Source organism: Macaca nemestrina, chromosome 12, assembly GCF_043159975.1.
Source record: "Macaca nemestrina isolate mMacNem1 chromosome 12, mMacNem.hap1, whole genome shotgun sequence".
NCBI classification, from domain to species: Eukaryota; Metazoa; Chordata; class Mammalia; order Primates; family Cercopithecidae; genus Macaca; species Macaca nemestrina.
Window position 1 is genome coordinate 70111755 of NC_092136.1, and position 17649 is coordinate 70129403.

Below are 17649 nucleotides of genomic sequence, written 5' to 3' on the forward strand. Positions count from 1 at the left end.
GTATACATCTTATTTATGGAGAAATCATCAAGAATCTTAGGTTTATAGATGATCCTTCCATCTATAAACATATCTACGCCCATTCTTGTCTTTTTTTCTGTATATAGAGTCAGGTATCTCTCCTGTCCAAGATAACTTCACCACCTGTTCTCTGAATATCACACCCTCCCCTATCTTCTAGGACCCATCCTATCAATATACATCTCATTTGTATCTTTAGCCTCTTGTTCTTCACTAAATCTGTCCCCTTAGCAAAATCAGAGTACCTGTCTATCTGCTGCCTTTATCTCTATGACCTTTTACAACCACTCTGAACCAAATAATATACTTCCATTTTGTCAAGTTATTCTTGTTAAGATGACCAATGGTATGTTGCATAGTTAGCATATGAGGGAGAAACAAAACCAGGTTCAGTCATTGGGAAGCAAAGTACCATGAGGAGTAGCTGAAGATGCTGAATTGGGGAAGGATCCCTTCTTATTTAGGCATCCAAGTACAAATGGCATTGCATACAAAATAACAAGATCTTGATTTGTAGAGCCAGGGATTCACCTTACAGGGCAGGAAAGTTTTCTTCCTTCAGTCAAATGGTAAAAGTGGAATAATTCTACCTGGGCTAGAGTAAATTAAATTCAAAGTAAGTACAGATCTATAAAGAATAGTTTAGCCTTTGGGTTGTTACAGCCATGAATTAGTAAACTGTATTACATATGTTTCTCTGGATTTTTAAAATTCTGTTTTAAGTTGTATCATAATAGAGAGATGACTAACTTTCAGGAAAGTGCATGTCCTATCTATAGTCTTTCCCTGGGCACCAACTACATTTCACAAATTACCTCTGGTTCATTTATTGGTTAAACCTTGATCAACGTTGTAGATTGCAGAGCTCTGGAACATGGGTCCAAGCACAGCAAATAACAACATAAGCAGATAAAGAAGAAGTTTCATTTTCAACCAATGTGGGAGGCAGGGGGGCAGGAGGCGGGAATAAAATAATCACAAATCCTAAGGCCAATAAATAATGAAAGGAAACCTGTAACAAGAATGGCATTGCTTTCTTAATCAGATTGGCATGGAAATAGCAGCGTCAGATGCATCACTTTAGTCATCAGATAAAAGAATGACAGAGTGCCTTGATGAAGAGATACAGAGGTATCTATAAGACAGTTTTAGCTTTAGAAGTGGAAACAAAGTAAGAGTGTATCAGCAATTGAAGGAAAAAAATCCTTAGGAGTTGAGTAGAAAAAGAAAATGACGGCGCATGGCAAGACATTCTGATCTAGGAAATATGTGACTCCTATAAGTGGTAGAGAAAAATGGAGATAATACGTTTTTTTAAAAAATGATGGACCTACTTGTACTGACAGGAAAAAAAGAGGGAAATAGAGTATTAAAGGAAGTTAAAGTCATAGCTTACTACTTAGTAAAAGAAGTAACAACATTTATAGAAATTCTGGAGAACGTAAAGTCTAAGTGAGGAGAAGAAATAATCTCAGACGATGTATATATCCAAGAATAGGTCTCTGGTCTCTGAAGGCTTGGGCTCTGGAATAAAACAGAAGCTTATGTTAGGAACCAGATGATCATGATTTTATAGTTCTCATGAAAGTGGCCAGCAATAGTAAACCTCCCGTGGACAGCCAGACTCACAGACCTAACGAATTCCAGTGCAGGAAGAAGGCACTTTGGTGAAGAGCTAAAGAGTCCTTGGAAATTTGTGATAGATGCCATGAAATACAAAGAAAAGAGGGGTAATAAGAACTGTGGAAAATGTCAGGACTTAAACTTTTTTTGAAATGTATTTTTGCTCAATAGAATGCATCTCGTTTGATATGGTTTGAATATATTTGTCCCTCTAAACTTTATATATTGGAACTTAAACCTTAATGTGATAGTATTAAGTAATAGAGCCTTTAGGAAATGATTAAGCCAGGAGGCCTCTGCCCTCATGAATATGATTAGTAACTTTATAAAAAGGCTGGAAGGGACGCATTAAGCCCTTTTGCCCTTCTGCATTTTCTGCCATGTGAGGACACAGCATTCATACTCTCTGTAGGGCACAAAGTTCAAGGTCCCATCTTGGAAGCAGGGACCAGGCCCTCACCAGACACCTAACCTGCCAGTGACTTGATCTTGGGCTTCCCAGTCTCCAGAACTGTGAGAAATACATTTCTATTCTTTATCAATTATTCAGTCTCAGGTATTTTGTCATAAGAGCATAAACTGACTAAGACCCTGCTCAAAAGAATGTAGCTATTTCTCCCCAAAGGATACTCTCAATGATGCACTGGGGTGCTTGGAACAAAATGGACAAAGAGGAGATGGAAAAGAAAGAGTGGAGGTTTTGTAACATGCATACTACTTAAGGGAAGAATGGCATATTGCAAATTTTAATTTGAGAAAACAGAAGTGTTTCATACACCATTTCCTTCAAATAAAAAATTATTTAAATAGGTGGGTTTTTCTCACATTGTAAGAAAATCATAGTGTCACTCTTAACTTCTTAATTGGAAATACTCTGAGTTAATTTCTGGGCTCTAGACACCAAATGATAGACACCAATTGACAAATAAAACAATTTTGAAAACCTGAAACCATCAATCCTGTTTTCTCCCCTTGTGTTTCCTTTCTGGTCTCCCCCCAGAGAGCATTATAATTCTCCTTAAGGACTGTGGCCAGTGATGGCAATGTGGATCTAAACTTCTCTTTGACTACGGAATGAGCTATTATACTACATGGTAGCCACATTTTGTTCTGAGGACTTACTTGTGTTTTCTAAATTTTTGTGAATGTAGAGTTTGTGCCTGTGGTGGGTATTTGTCATTCACTGTAGCTGGCACTTGAATGATCTTCCTATGTTTGATCAATTTTCCTTTTCGTGGGGCGTCTACTTCTCCCCCAAGAAAAGCCATAAAAATCACCTTCCTACCTAATTAATCAGCTTTTATACCATGACAAAAACTCCAAATCTCAGGGGCATACAACAAATGTTTTCACTCACACATCATGCCCTTGGCTGCAGATAGGCTGCTAGGATCCCAGTCTACATGTCTTCTCATGCAGGACTCAAGCTGAAGCAGGAGCCTCTCTTTGTGATATGCCTTTATTGTGACAATGAGAAAACAACAAAAGGTGGTACAAACATACAATGTCTCTTAGAGCTTCTGTATGGAACTGACACACTTCCCTCCATTCCTATTTCAATAACCCAAGATGGTCATATAGCCAAGTCTCATAATGTCTTAGAAAGCATTTTCCAGCTGTTGGGAAGCACTGTGGGTCATGAGGCAATGGATGAGATTGTATGCTCCCCTCACAAAAAGGGAGAAAATAGATGGGAATAATCACCCACCATGGGAGAAGGCATTTTGTCTAAGTGCTGTCAATCATGCACACCTGCAGGAAGACAATTCAGAAGCTAGGAATATAAAAGCAAATATGCCACTTTGAATCATTCTGTTGAAGAGTGCTGACAGAAGAGTAAATCCTCCAGAGGTATCAGAGGCAGAGATTCTAGTGTCAGTCTCTGCACCCAGGTTTAGAAGTGAGATCCGAGTTATCTATGCTCAATGGAGGCAGTAGTGATAGCTCCATCAGAGTGGACCTATGGGGTAATTTGATGATGTTCCTGCATACATCATACATCATCAGTGGACTACCAAATATTCTTTAATAAGTCCTTTTTGTGCTTAAAATAGGTTTCTGGTGTTTTCAACTCTTGTTTTTAGTAGGTATTTTGATTGACTGGCTCTTCCCTCGGTTGTCTGCTATCCACATGGCAATGAGTTACGCCAAATCCCTACAAACACATTTTATACTCGATAAGAAGATTATATAATTTAGTATTTTCCACTATTGACAATATGCCTTCTTTTCCAGTACCTTCTGAACAATTATATAGCTGGCCACAAAACAGTTTCCCAAAGGATAAGTTACAATGGTATTTTTAAAACTCTTATTGCATCGTGGTTATAAAATGCTAACAAACCTAAATAAATTATATATAGAGAGAGAGAGAATTTCAGTTAAATTAAGTAATTTCAGGAGAAAACCAAATTTAAAACTGTGCTTACATTTATTTAATAACAAATGATAATTAAAGCACCATGATGATTTATGGTATATAGCCTGACTTATATTTAGGGAAAACTTTACACTCCTCAGTCAATGCAAGAAGAAAGAAAAATAAGATAATAAATATAACTAAAATAAATCAAGAAAAAATAATACAGATAAAATCAGAAAAAAAGTGAAATAACAAGTTAACAGGTTCTTTGAAAGGAACAATCAACTAGACAGATCTTTGGAAAGAAAGATATGTCGCTCAGAAAAAAAAAATAAAGTAGCGGTAAATATAAAATATCAGGGATTAGAATCAAGGAAAAAACTCAGAAGTAGAGACAAATAAAAATAAAAATAATTATTTGTGTAATTGTTCATAACTATGAAGACACTGACACTTTGAGAATTGTAACTTACTGAAACAGATTTGACATTTAAAGAACTTGAATTAGACATCAAATACAAGAACTTACAAAGCTACTTCTTGTTTTAATCTAATATAACTCTGATATCAAAACCAATAACAATATTTGCCTTGTTCTGCTTCCCACTGTACAAAGGTCTTGCTGTTAGTTGTGTGTAACTATTAACAATTGCTATTGTAATATACATCTATATTCTGATATATACCTTGTTATTTAGTTATTTTTATGTCTGTCTCAGGCACACACACACACACACACACACGTATGTTGTCATTTTCCTGTCCATGGCATCTCACACTGAAACTGCCCCACCAAATCCTTGCTAGATCTTCCTGTTACTGTTCCTTGCATCTGCTTCCGAAATTATTCTCTTTTCTACTTCCTGCTTCTCAATTTCTTGGAACACTTAAACCCTAATATACAATCTAGGTGACAGCCTCAACCCAGAAGCACTTTCAGAAAGGCTCTCCACCACCTCCAGACAGAATGCTGTGTTTTAATTTCTAGACTCATCACCCTTTCCAATCCCTGACTTCCTTCCTCTGCCAAAGTGAAAGTGGTAACAAAGTCCTGCAGATTTGCCCCTCTAGGCAGGAATTTCCTCTCTCTTAGCCAAGGCTAGCACTGAGCAGATAGGGAAGGGAGGCCCTAACTTCTCCTGCTTGGACTCCTGGGAGATGTCAGTTTTGCCTTCTGGAAACTGAAAACAATCTGGAATAGCGGAAACAGGAGGTATTAACTCCTTCATAAGAGGTCCAGTAGGAGACTTTCAAGGTGGAGTGGGGTATCTATCCATGGTCTAGGCTGTACTCCTACCCTCCTCCTTCCACCCCTAGCAGGTTCTCCTGATGACTGACATGCCACTAACACAGGCAGCTATTTCTTCCCCTTTAAAGCCTTCAAGCCTAAGATTATATTCTTCAATCCTAAGATTGTACAGAACTAATTGAGGGTGTGGCTCGTACTTCCTCAGAAAGAGTAAGAGAAGAAAATAAATTAGGAGTCTCTAAGCAAGCATGTTGCATGACATGCAATATAGTCAGTCTCTGGTCTCTTTCCAGAATATCAGACCTCAGATTTCTACTAACTCCCTAACTCTTCCTTAGTCCTATTTATTCAGTGCCTATATCTCTTTCCCTGTTCCCCAAACAGTTCTCAGTTCTTGCTTCTCCTGTGATGCTACTCCTCCCCTACAGCACAGATGGGCACCATCCTACAGTCAGCCACTCATCTTGTTGTCCTGTTCTATCTTGGATTCAGGGAAGAGGGTTGGGGTCTGCAGCTACAGCTGTGGAATTTGTCCAAGACAGAGCCTCACCTGGACACACCTGTCTCACAGCAAACAAATAAACAAACAAAACACTCTGAAGATATCTGTAAAGGAAAGCTTCTATGCCTTGGAAGTAAACTGATCTGTCTTCAAAAGCCCTCTCTCCAGCCTTCCCCGCATGAATACAAGCCCCCGCCCCCAATTACCCTGATTGCCAGGGTTCTTGACAATCGGTCATAGTTACAAATTTCACCTTACACATGAAAATGATCTTCCCATTAACTGTTTTAACTTCACAGAGATTCCAGAGCACTACAACCAACTTGACCTTCAGCTTCTTAAAGGCAGAGACTATATGTACCATAGTTGTTATCCCAGCACCCAGTATAATATTGTCAAAAAATTGATGTTAAATAAATGTTTAAAATGGCTTATTTCAATTAATTAATTCATTATTCTATTAGAGCAGCCATTTCTCCAAAACTGGGTGAGACAGACTGTCTGTTCAGCTCAGACCTAAGATACTTTTGTCTTTTCTCATATGTGTTGCAGGAAATTTCTGGGCCTCACCCTTCAGAATTTTAACCATGGCCTGTGCTCAGACACTGGCATGAGCATTCTGGAGTCTCTGTCCTAACAATTAAGATATTATATAATTTGGAACCGAGCTTCAATTGGAGGATTTCCTGGTTATTTTCTACGTAGATAGGAGGTGCCTTCACTTGCTTATTAAAACCTAAGTGTCAAGAGAAGGACAAGGCCCTGGGAGTACAAAGAAAAACCCAAATCGGGGCCGGGCGCGGTGGCTCACGCCTGTAATCCCAGCACTTTGGGAGGCCGAGGCGGGCGGATCACAAGGTCAGGAGATCGAGACCACGGTGAAACCCCGTCTCTACTAAAAATACAAAAAAAATTAGCCGGGCGCGGTTGTGGGCGCCTGTAGTCCCAGCTACTCGGGAGGCTGAGGCAGGAGAATGGCGTGAACCCAGGAGGCGGAGCTTGCAGTGAGCCGAGATCGCGCCACTGCACTCCAGCCTGGGCGACAGAGCGAGACTCCGTCTCAAAAAAAAAAAAAAAAAAAAAAAAAAAAAAAAAAAAAGAAAAACCCAAATCGCTGTCTTAAGTAACAATTTTTGTGTGTGCGTGCATGTGTCTATGTGTTTGGGTGAGGAAGGGATACCAGTTGTTTAATTTTTTTCTTCTTGTTTTAATGACAATTTTTGACCAGGGATTCAATTTCTCCATCAACTCCTGGTCTCTGTTGTCTGTTTTTACCTTTTAAAGTGGATTGCGGCAATAGTGATGACAAGCTGGTTACTTAAGTACTGAAGTGTAAGAGTATGCCAGGAAAAAAGAGAGGGTTTTGTTTGTTTAAGAACCCAGTACTTGCAGCCTGGAACCATGAGAGGTCGCGAATATTGCCAGGAACAGCAGAGTCCACACCATATGTGTGCCCAACCCTATGCTAAGCTGGGTCACAGAACGAGACGTGGCCAATCTCAGGCTTCTGAGTTTAACAAGACAAACTGGCAAATGAATAGCCACCTGAGTCTCTCAATGCACAGCCTGAGGGGCATCATTCGGGAGCCTCAATCCTTTGACCTATCCTGGAACTAACTTCTGGAACCCTCTACAGTTTAAGGGAATCTTGAGTGGGTGAAGGGACCAGAAAAACCCAGGAAGTAGAGAAAAAGCATTGACATGCCTAGAAGCGCCGGAACCCCCGTCTCATCACCAATTGGCTAGGGTTACCCTGGTCACTGCCTGTGATTGGCTGCCCCCACAAACACACCGCCTCCTGGGCGAAGCCATCCTGGGCCCAGCAGGCCGCTCATTGGCTGCCGTCCTGCGACCGGGGCCTGGAGCCGGGTGTGGTATCCTAGGAGCTGCGGGCTACCAGGCCTGCACTGCCGGGCTTTGGGCTCTGGGCCTCTGGCGCTCTCTGGCCCTAAGTGCTGAGCTGCTGGGAGCGGCCGCTTCTGACGCTGGGCCACTGGACGCTGCGGAACCGGGCTTCTTCACTTTGAATTTCCGCCGCGAAGCGCCAGTCCGGGCCCAGGAGGGAGGTGGGTAGAGAACTCTGCCTTTTCTGAAGTCAGATCCTGCAAGCTCACTTTACCCCGACCTGCCCGCTGTCCTGGGGACCTGCCCAAAGCCCTGTGGCGAGGCCAGGAGCTTACTGTCCCCAGCTGCTCCCTGACTCCGGAGATTACCGCCCGCCCCTCTACCCCCTTCCCACTGGGGTCCTCCCTGGAAGTCTTCCAGGCCCCGCCCCCTTCTCAAATGCCCTTCTCAGACTCTCACTGTACCCTACGGAAGGCACAGTCAAAGCAACCGAACGTTTAATTATTTGAATTTTCTCAAAGTAATTCATATATAATAAAAAGTCAAACATTGAAGCTGGTCTTATTTTGAAGAGCAGTGCCTACCCATCCCCAGATCTTTGCAGAGGCTGCCACTTTTAATTTTTCCCCATTTAGATGTTTTTATCACCCTAAATCAAAATAATGTGCGTTCCTCTGTATTTCTGGATTTATCATTTTGATATTTCTTTGCCTTACTTTCCTACTGCCCCAATCTTGTCAATTTTCTATCGCTATTTTAGGTCTTCCATTTGTAGCTTCAAATAATAGGTATCAATTTCCATTTTATTGTTCTATTGACTTTAGATGGTGTCTCTTAATGTCTCTACTGCCTTAGCTAAGGATATTAACACATCCTCCACTTAGTCAATCTATCAGTTGGAACTCAACATTTACATTTAGTTTTCACGTATTCAACAGGTATTTGAGGCACTGTTCTTGGTATTGGGGAAATAGAAATGAACAAAACAGACAATGACCCTATCTGCATGAAAAAGTTCTAGTATGGGAAGTAAGACATTAGACAAATACATGGCAAATGACGTCAAAAGCAGGATCATGCAGAAGTCATTTTCAACTGGGAGAACGGCAGGAACCCAAGTCAGGTAGATTTAATGGACGAGGAGTTTGCAGGAGTGTGCGGAAGTTTATTCCTTTGCCTAACTGGACACAGGTGCTGTTTCAAGGAGAGGTCTTGTTAACCGGGAGCCAGGATAGAGTCTTTAGTAAGTTAGTGATTTACCAAAAGGAGGTTTTAGGATACTGGATCCCACAGTTTGGTAGTGATAGTGAGAGGAAGAAAAGCAGAGGCAGAGAATCTAGTGAGAAGGCACACGCTGCCAGTGGCATATCAGAGTCCTGCAAAATTTACTGCCCTGCTTCCTGCTACTGGACTGCCCTAAACCATAGTGATTTTTCTCTCTCCTTTTGAATTTGTATTATACCTTAAAGCTAAAGAGGTTAAGAAATTTGCCCAAGATAGATCCCAAGCCAAACATCTGTAAAATGAGAACAATAATGGTCTCTGCCTAGGGTTGTGAAATAAACCAACTTAATTCATGTAAAGTGCTCAGAACAGTGCTTGGCACATCATATAAGTGCTCAAAGAGTGCTTGCTTTTATTATTAATGTATGCTCTCAATTTACCTCACAAATTCTAAAAGGATTTTGGGTTTAGGAACTATTTTCTATGTCTAGCTGGTTTATTCATTCAACAAATATTTATTTACTCAGCAATATCTGCATTGCATGTGCTATTTAGGTGCTGAGGATACAACAGGAACTAGGACCAACATGGCCCTTCCTTGTATAGACTCTAGCTGGTAACACAAGCTAGCAAAGTGAATGAATAAATATTGCCAACTGAGCCAAGAGCCTGCCATTGACCATGACCATTTTGTCATGCCCATACGTGGCCCTGACAAAAATCTCAGATTTCTTGCTGGAGTAGTGATTTCATTAATATGGGTGTGATGATCATCAAATGATCTTTGTTTTAATCTCCAAGGGATGTTATTTCATCTCTGCTTGTAACATACCACTAAAAGCTCAGAAGAATGTCTTGGCATCTTGGTGAATAATAAGTACATTAGTGCTGGAGCAGTGGGCAGGGGTTTAAAAGGCACAGGAAAAGAACTGCTGTTTCCTTTACAGTTTTTAACATTTTAGTGTGCAACACAAGAAAACAAATTGAGCGTGTAGGCAATGGGCTTCTGGCATACTACCTTTTGACACTTTGAATTGTATAAATGTAAATATAAAGATACTAGAGAGTGAGGCTGGAGGTATTTATGGCCTTACTTCAGATACTGAAATACCACATTTTATGTGAACTTACCCAAGTTTAAGAGAAATAATGCTGATTTGTAGAGCATGATTGGAATGGTAATGGTCTAGTAGAACGAACCCAGAGGAGAATCAGAGTTGGCCAAGTGAATGAAGATTGAGGACTCCCAGTATTCACTCACTTAGACATCCCCATTATCCCCTTCATGATGTGAGTAATGTGACCCATTCAGACCATGCACCCTTCAGTTGGAAAGGCGAATGCTTACTAAAGAAGGTCAGTAAAGGGTCAAAAGGAAGGTGGTTTTTCCCCAGAAATTAATTATTCCTGTTACTGATCTCTCTGTTCCTCTGTTACCTTTTTCTCTTATTTGTCTTTCTTTTCTTCTTCTCAGCCTTTACCACTTCTCCCTGATTTCATTCATGTTCTGAGGAGGGTGTGAGAAGGAACCATGGATCCCACAGCCTTGGTGGAAGCCATTGTGGAAGAAGTGGCCTGTCCCATCTGTATGACCTTCCTGAGGGAGCCTGTGAGCATTGACTGTGGCCATAGCTTCTGCCACAGCTGCCTCTCCGGACTCTGGGAGATCCCAGGAGAATCCCAGAACTGGGGTTACACCTGTCCCCTCTGTCGAGCTCCTGTCCAGCCAAGGAACCTGCGGCCTAATTGGCAGCTGGCCAATGTTGTAGAAAAAGTCCGTCTGCTAAGGCTACATCCAGGAATGGGGCTGAAGGGTGATCTGTGTGAGTGCCATGGGGAAAAGCTGAAGATGTTCTGCAAAGAGGATGTCCTGATAATGTGTGAGGCCTGCAGCCAGTCCCCAGAGCATGAGGCCCACAGTGTTGTGCCAATGGAGGATGTTGCCTGGGAGTACAAGGTGAGAGATGGAAGCTGGCCACTCCAGTCTTCCAACTTGGTTATTACTAGATCAAGGGCTTGACCACCAGCATCACAGACTGCGAGCTGATTCCTTTGGTTCCTGACACCCACAGATCCTGGAATCTGATACAGGGAGCTATACCTTTCCTTGTATTCATGACCTTCCTTGATTTCCTGCCCTCCCACTTCCTCTACACGCCATCCCAGATCCTAACATGGCTCAATGCCTAACCCAAGGCTGATTTCAATACTGAGAATGTAAAGGAAATCAGTTTGGGTTTTAACTAGATTCTGAATGCCTTGGATGAGTTTAGGCATGAAGCTCTTGTATAGATGGTCAAGGCTACACCTGACCTGCAAACTCCTCCTGGCAATGCTGCAAGTAGTCATTTGGCATTGAATGGATCACTTACTCCATCATTTTATAGACAAAAGTGAGGCTTAGAAAGTTGAAAACATGGTAATTTATTTTAGAGGGGGAAAGAACTATGGATGAATCACAGGAGTGAGAGAGGTCATCTAATCTTCTCAGGTCCTTTATGACTTCAGGTCCAGTTAGCGAAAGGAAGATCAGAGGCTGTGACTCAAGTCTTCTTGCTCTTTCTCCTCTCCCAAGTTTGTTTATTTGACAAGTCATCTCTGACAAACCTGGGACTCCTTTTTTGTACCTTACCTCATCAACTTCCAGCTTCTGGGCTTCTCTTTACTCTTCCTCAGATGCCCATAATGACACCTTTATCGGAACCATTATCTCAGTGATTCTGTGATCCAGTGATCCAGCATTGGTCTTAATTCTGTTTTTTGGAGTTGAAATAGGAAGGTGAGAGTGTAAGACAAATACCCTGAATAGCTTTTTTCCTATATGGGAGGGATTTCTAAAATATGAAAAGTGTTTACTAACTCATTCTGTTTTTGAGAATATTAGAAAAGGGAGATAGTATAACACAGGGGTAAAGGGCTGGATTAAATCCCAGCCCAACCATTTATTACCTGAATGACTTTGGGTAGGTCACCCTCTAAGCCTCAGTTTTCTTGTCTATAAAATGAGGTTAATACCAGGCTCAGGGGATTGTAAATATCACATCCATATTTAGAGCTTAAAATATACCTGGCATTTGATAAATTTTAACAAAATAATTGCTATTTTGTTAAAATAGCAGAATTAAATGGTGTGTCTGCACACTTTATGCTTTTCAGTAGAAATCCCTTGCATTACTATTCTAGGAAAGTGCTTCTTACCCTTAATATGCATATGAACCACCTGGGAGATCTGGCTAAAATTGAGATTCTCATTTGGTAGGTCTAAGGGGAGGCCAAGATTCTGCATTTCTAACAAGCTCCTAGGTGATGTGGATGCTGCTGATCCACTTGAACCACATTTGGAGTAACAAGGTTCTGGCAGACAGCAAGATAAAAATAAATAAGGATAAAAATTGACATGGAAAGGAAAGTCCAAGGTACTTTTCTGGAGAGGCTGGAAATGGACCTTTTCTTCCAGTTTACAGACCTTTAGAAACTGTGGGAGTTGAAATTATTCTCGGCCCAGCGAGCTACCTTGGATGTCATCTGGGCAGAGTCTACTTCCTCTGTCGCACTCCCTTTCCCCACAGCCTTCACTGTGGCCAGTTGTCTGAAGGACTCTGGTTCTCCCACAGCCTCCCAATGCTAGGAAGCCTAGGCTGCCGGAGGTGGCCTCATGAGGGTTTTGTCTCTTGCAGTGGGAACTTCATGAGGCCCTCGAACATCTGAAGAAAGAGCAAGAAGAGGCCTGGAAGCTGGAAGTTGGTGAAAGGAAACGAACTGCCACCTGGAAGGCAGGTTGCCTCGTGGGGAAAAGAGTTTGTGTCAGTCGTCCTGTGTGGTCCTGGAGCTGGCCTGGGGTAGCATTCTTATCTCTGTGAGGCAGAATGTAAGGCTTGAAATCACAGAGCCTGGGGTTCTAATCCCTGCTTTCTCTGTCCCAGGCCTTAGGTAGGCCATGTCACCTCTTAATTCCAATTTCTCCTTGGTGATGTAGGGATAACCTCTGGTCTTGTATCCTCATATATGAGAAAGGGAAAGCACGTGCTCACGTGTGTCAGCTCACAACGGTGTGGCTTATATCATGCTTAGTAAAGCAGAGTTTCTCTTTCACTTTCCCAAGTTAGAGCATATTTGCTAAGAGTCTGGTTATTAAAATATTGGAAAATCACCTCTGAAATAAATTTGAGGCCAATAAGTATCAAACTACTAGAACTTTTGATCAGCAGAAAGTAACACTGAACCAATCTAAAACAGCACATTGAACAGATATAATATCAACATGAAAATGAACCACCTAACAGTGTAGTTAAGTTACACTGCCTTAGAGACTTAAATGTAACACATCTTGTCATTATTCTGAAAATGGAAAATAGTCTAGAGCTTGTAGTATTTAGATAATATCCTGGACCCTACTGGAGTCAGTAAGAGTGACAATAGAGACTTACAAGTGTGTGGTGGAGTTGGAACAGGAAGCTAGGAAAAATAGTATCCTTTATCTTTGCCCCCGCATAGCCTGTCACGTGGTTGGTACCACTGCAGAGTATGTGTGTATGCATATGTCAGTATGCTCAATACTGGGTAACTGAAAGTATCAGTGCTGATTTCTATCTTGGCTCCACAGATACAGGTGGAAACCCGAAAACAGAGTATTGTATGGGAGTTTGAGAAATACCAGCGATTACTGGAGAAAAAGCAGCCACCACATCGGCAGCTGGAGGCAGAGGTAACAGCAGCTCTGGCCAGCCTACAGCAGGAGGCGGCGGAGACCATGCAGAAACTGGAGTTGAACCATAGTGAGCTCATCCAGCAGAGCCGGGTCCTGTGGAGGATGATTGCGGAGTTGAAAGAGAGATCACAGAGGCCTGTCCGCTGGATGCTGCAGGTGAGTGGCAGGTTTTCCTGGTAACCCTGAGTGATAGCTGAAGATAGACTGAGACTCCAGGAAAGAGCATCCATTACTCTTCAGTAGGGACTGCCAGCACTCTGCCAGCTGATCATGGATCCTGTGTTTCCCCAGCGAATACCTGCTGGTTCCCTCTCTCTGGCTGGTGGATGACCTGGTCTGTTGTAGTGTCATAGGTGGGACAGTGCTCAGGCAGCTCTGGCATCATTCTAGGCCCTCTCCTCTAGCCCGAGAGTCTTGAGATGGAGCCTGAAGTTGGCCAGTTCAGCCAAAGCTCAGCCTGCTCTTCCATCCTTCCATACGCTTCTCCTTACCTCTGCATGGCATCTCTCCATTCTTGGTACCTGTCTCCCTTCCCGTAGAGAAACTCCCTGCCAGTTTGATGTCTGTTCCCTCCAAGGAATAGCACATACTCAGGTGTTGCATTTTTTTCTCCTCCTAGGATATTCAGGAAGTGTTAAACAGGTATGTTCTCACCCTTGGAGCCTCTAAGCAGCCCTGTAGGGGATAGTGGGGCCTGGCTGGAGCCAGAAGTAGGGACAGAGCACAGACTCGATGCACACAGAAAAGCAGGTGCTGGTCCACAGTCTCGTCCCACTTACATGGTAATGGCTAAGGAATCTTTGTTGATCTTTCCTTTTTCTTCTTTGTACTTTATCAAATGTATATCAAGTGAAGCTATAAAATATGTGGTTTCAAGCTGATTGCTCAAAGAGGAAAAAAGACTGCCCATGACTCCTTCATGTCCAGCAGAAAATATGTGCACTTCTTCCTCTCCCAGAATCAAATATACATCCAAACCTTCCCATAGCATGAGCATGCGGGTGTTCTCACCTCTGCACACAAACAGCTTGAGGCTCAGCCAAATAACCATAACCATCATGTCTCTGCTTTGCTGGGGTGGGGCACTTCACTACGTCCCTGGCCAAGCCCCTCTTCCCTGTACTAAGATAAGGCCCATGTGGCAAAGCCAGGACTCCTGGCCCTGAGGTTCACCCTCCTCTACCAGGAGCAAATCTTGGAGCTTGCAGCGGCCAGAACCAATCTCCCTGGAGCTGAAGACAGATTGCCGTGTGCTGGGGCTAAGAGAGATCCTGAAGACCTATGCAGGTAATGGATCCTGGGGGAAACTGTAGTGGACAGTTGGAGGGACCCCTCCCAGAGAAAGAAAATGGTTCAGTGCCCTCTGGGTGCTCCATCCAGACTCACCCACTCATTATTGAGAAATCTGTGGCTGAATTTATCAGACAGCCCTCACCCATGCCCCCTGACCCTATATCACTGTTACCAACCAGGACCTTTTTTTCTAGCTGATGTGCACCTGGATCCAGATACTGCTTACTCCCGTCTCATCGTGTCTGAAGACAGAAAACGTGTGCACTATGGAGACACCAACCAGAAACTGCCAGACAATCCTGAGAGATTTTACCGCTATAATATTGTCCTGGGAAGCCAGTGCATCTCCTCAGGCCGGCACTACTGGGAGGTGGAGGTGGGAGACAGGTCTGAGTGGGGCCTGGGAGTATGTAAGCAAAATGTAGACCGGAAGGAGGTGGTCTACTTATCCCCCCACTATGGATTTTGGGTGATAAGGCTGAGGAAGGGAAATGAGTACCGAGCAGGCACCGATGAGTACCCCCTCCTGTCCTTGCCAGTCCCTCCTCGCCGGGTGGGAATTTTCGTGGATTATGAGGCCCATGACATTTCCTTCTACAATGTGACTGACTATGGCTCCCACATCTTCACTTTCCCCCGCTATCCCTTCCCTGGGCGCCTCCTGCCCTATTTTAGTCCTTGCTACAGCATTGGAACCAACAATACTGCTCCTCTGGCCATCTGCTCCCTGGATGGGGAGGACTAAGAGAGCTATCATCCTAACCAGAGAGTCCTTGGAATTGGGCCTGGCCCCCATGGGGCTTGGAGGACCCAGCCACTGACAGGTATCCCCTGAAACTGACGTGAGCTCAGAATCCAAGGATTCCTCTGTCTGATCCTTTGGTCATTGCTACCAGGCTAAAGTCTGTCATGAAACCACTTATTTTAAAAAGCAGAGGCCCAGTCAAATGAGCACTGCACCCCATGAGGAAAGCGTGACAGGGCTGATGGTGAGGATCAGAGCAGTTCTAAGGTGACTTGTTGGGGTAAGGATCAGGACTTTGTCCGTGGAGTAGCCAACGCCCCTCTTCCCTGATTCCTGTCCGGTGTCACAGTTAAGTCAGTGAGGATGATGAAGTAGACACAATCTTCAGGACACTATTAGATAGGCTTTCCCAATAGGCCAAAAAAATGCTGCCCATACCCAGAGCTGGTTGTTGTGCTGAGGCCAGTCAGAGGATGCTTCCCCTGAGGTTTGCTACAACTAAGCAAACTTTATGTGACCCTCACCCTCTTACCACCTGGCAAGAGAAATTCAGTGCAGCAGGGGGACACCGACCCACCCAAGCCACCCCACTGCCGTTCCCTCTCTGAGCACAACCTGGGCAAATCACTGTCCCTTGGACTCCTGGGAGACCAGTGTCCTAGTCCTGCTTTTTTTCTCTAAGTGGCAGGATCAGAAAACCTGTGAGCCTTAGTTTGTATTTTCACTTTATGAATGAGGAAACTGAAATGACCTTTATGGAGCAAGTTTTTTCTTTTTTTTTTTTTTTTTTTTTTTTTTTTGAGATGGAGTCTCACTCTGTCACCCAGGCTGGAGTGCAGTGGAGTGCACAATCTCAGCTCACTGCCAGCTCCACCCCCTGGGTTCATGCCATTCTCCTGCCTCAGGCTCCCAAGTAGCTGGGACTACAGCAGGCACCCACCACCACACCTGGCTCATTGTTTTGTATTTTTAGTAGAGACGGGGTTTTACCATGTTAGCCAGGATAGTCTCGATCTCCTGACCTCGTGATCTGCCCACCTCGGCCTCCCAAAGTGCTGGGATTACAGGCATGAGCCACCATGCCTGGCCGCTGGAGCAAGTTATTTCTTACAAAGCTGCTGAAGATAAGATTATAAAAATTATAAAGCATTTTTCACACTCATATGAAACAAGGTTGACAAACTCACTTCACAGGTCACATGCCTATACATCATTTATTATATTTGCGTCTGAAACTTCTCACATGTTTGGAAGGTTTTATGTGTCCTCACTGGGAAAATGGGTGTAATTCAGCATAAAACCTCATATTATTGTCCTGCCTCATGGAACTGTTGTATAGATCCCAGATCCATCCCATGCATTTGTTCCGTCTGAGGCACAGAGGCAGGCAAGCCACAGATTTTGCACGTGGTGACCTTGCCACTGTGCCACGATACAGCCCACATCTTATAGCAATGCCTTTGTCTCAGGGCCTCTCCTGACAGTCTAGAGCCTTTCAGGCAGAAAGGTGCTTCAAATGGCTGTGATAAGGAATACTAAAAATTGTGTTTCTACTTTAATTGTATTATATTGGCTGTTCACGTATGTAGGAGTTAAAACAGGCCAAACCTGGAGAAATAAACTCATTCTGCCCACCATGCTTCCAGGCTGCATCTTGAGAATTAGCAGTAGAAGGGGAGAAGTTTCCATCATCTGCTTGGAGGGGAATGAGCTGGTGAGTCACAGACCCTGGTGCTGGCAAAGGGTTGAGCCTGCCGCCATTAGAGAAGCATCTTTGTCGGGGGATTCCCTGGGGATAATTGAGAAGTAGGTCCCTAGGAAGGACTTCAGTTAATGTCTGTGGACACTTGGCACAAAAGGGTTAAGGAAAAATCAATGTTGTTCTTTCGCTATTAGGACAAATCTTGGAAGTTTCCTAGAAACAGAGGATTGTTAGGTGATGAATTCATTCAAACTTAGAATGAAGGAAGGAATGAAATGGCGTCATTGGTAATGTACTCTTTTAGGTTAGTTTGATTGTTTTTTACATTTATAAGCCTGTTTGGGTACTCTGATTACTTGTTAGAAGAGTTGTAAG

At 43.2% G+C, this 17649-nt stretch overlaps 1 protein-coding gene across 2 annotated transcripts; it reads left to right on the forward strand.

The window, feature by feature from the left end:
- Nucleotides 1–7618: 7618 nt before the first annotated feature.
- On the forward strand, nt 7619–17209 carry LOC105468663 (tripartite motif containing 68). Of its 2 annotated transcripts, XM_011718856.3 has the most exons (7): nt 7619–7823; nt 10301–10783; nt 12504–12599; nt 13430–13690; nt 14154–14176; nt 14721–14821; nt 15022–17209. In XM_011718856.3, the coding sequence occupies exons 2-7, from the start codon at nt 10358–10360 to the stop codon at nt 15570–15572; spliced, it is 1458 nt and encodes a 485-aa protein (XP_011717158.1). In that variant the 5' UTR covers nt 7619–7823; nt 10301–10357; the 3' UTR covers nt 15573–17209. The 2 variants fall into 2 exon arrangements, with proteins under 2 accessions (XP_011717158.1, XP_070931303.1); XM_071075202.1 differs by lacking the exon at nt 12504–12599 and having other exon boundaries at nt 7626–7823.
- Nucleotides 17210–17649: the final 440 nt, after the last annotated feature.

Excerpts from the sequence above, each read along its gene's own strand:
- LOC105468663 (XM_011718856.3), top strand. The coding sequence starts at position 10,358 with ATGGATCCCACAGCCTTGGTGGAAGCCATTGTGGAAGAAGTGGCCTGT. Across the intron at positions 12,600-13,429 it reads AACGAACTGCCACCTGGAAG|ATACAGGTGGAAACCCGAAA; the intron begins GCAGGTTGCCTC and ends TTGGCTCCACAG. Across the intron at positions 13,691-14,153 it reads CTGTCCGCTGGATGCTGCAG|GATATTCAGGAAGTGTTAAA; the intron begins GTGAGTGGCAGG and ends TTCTCCTCCTAG.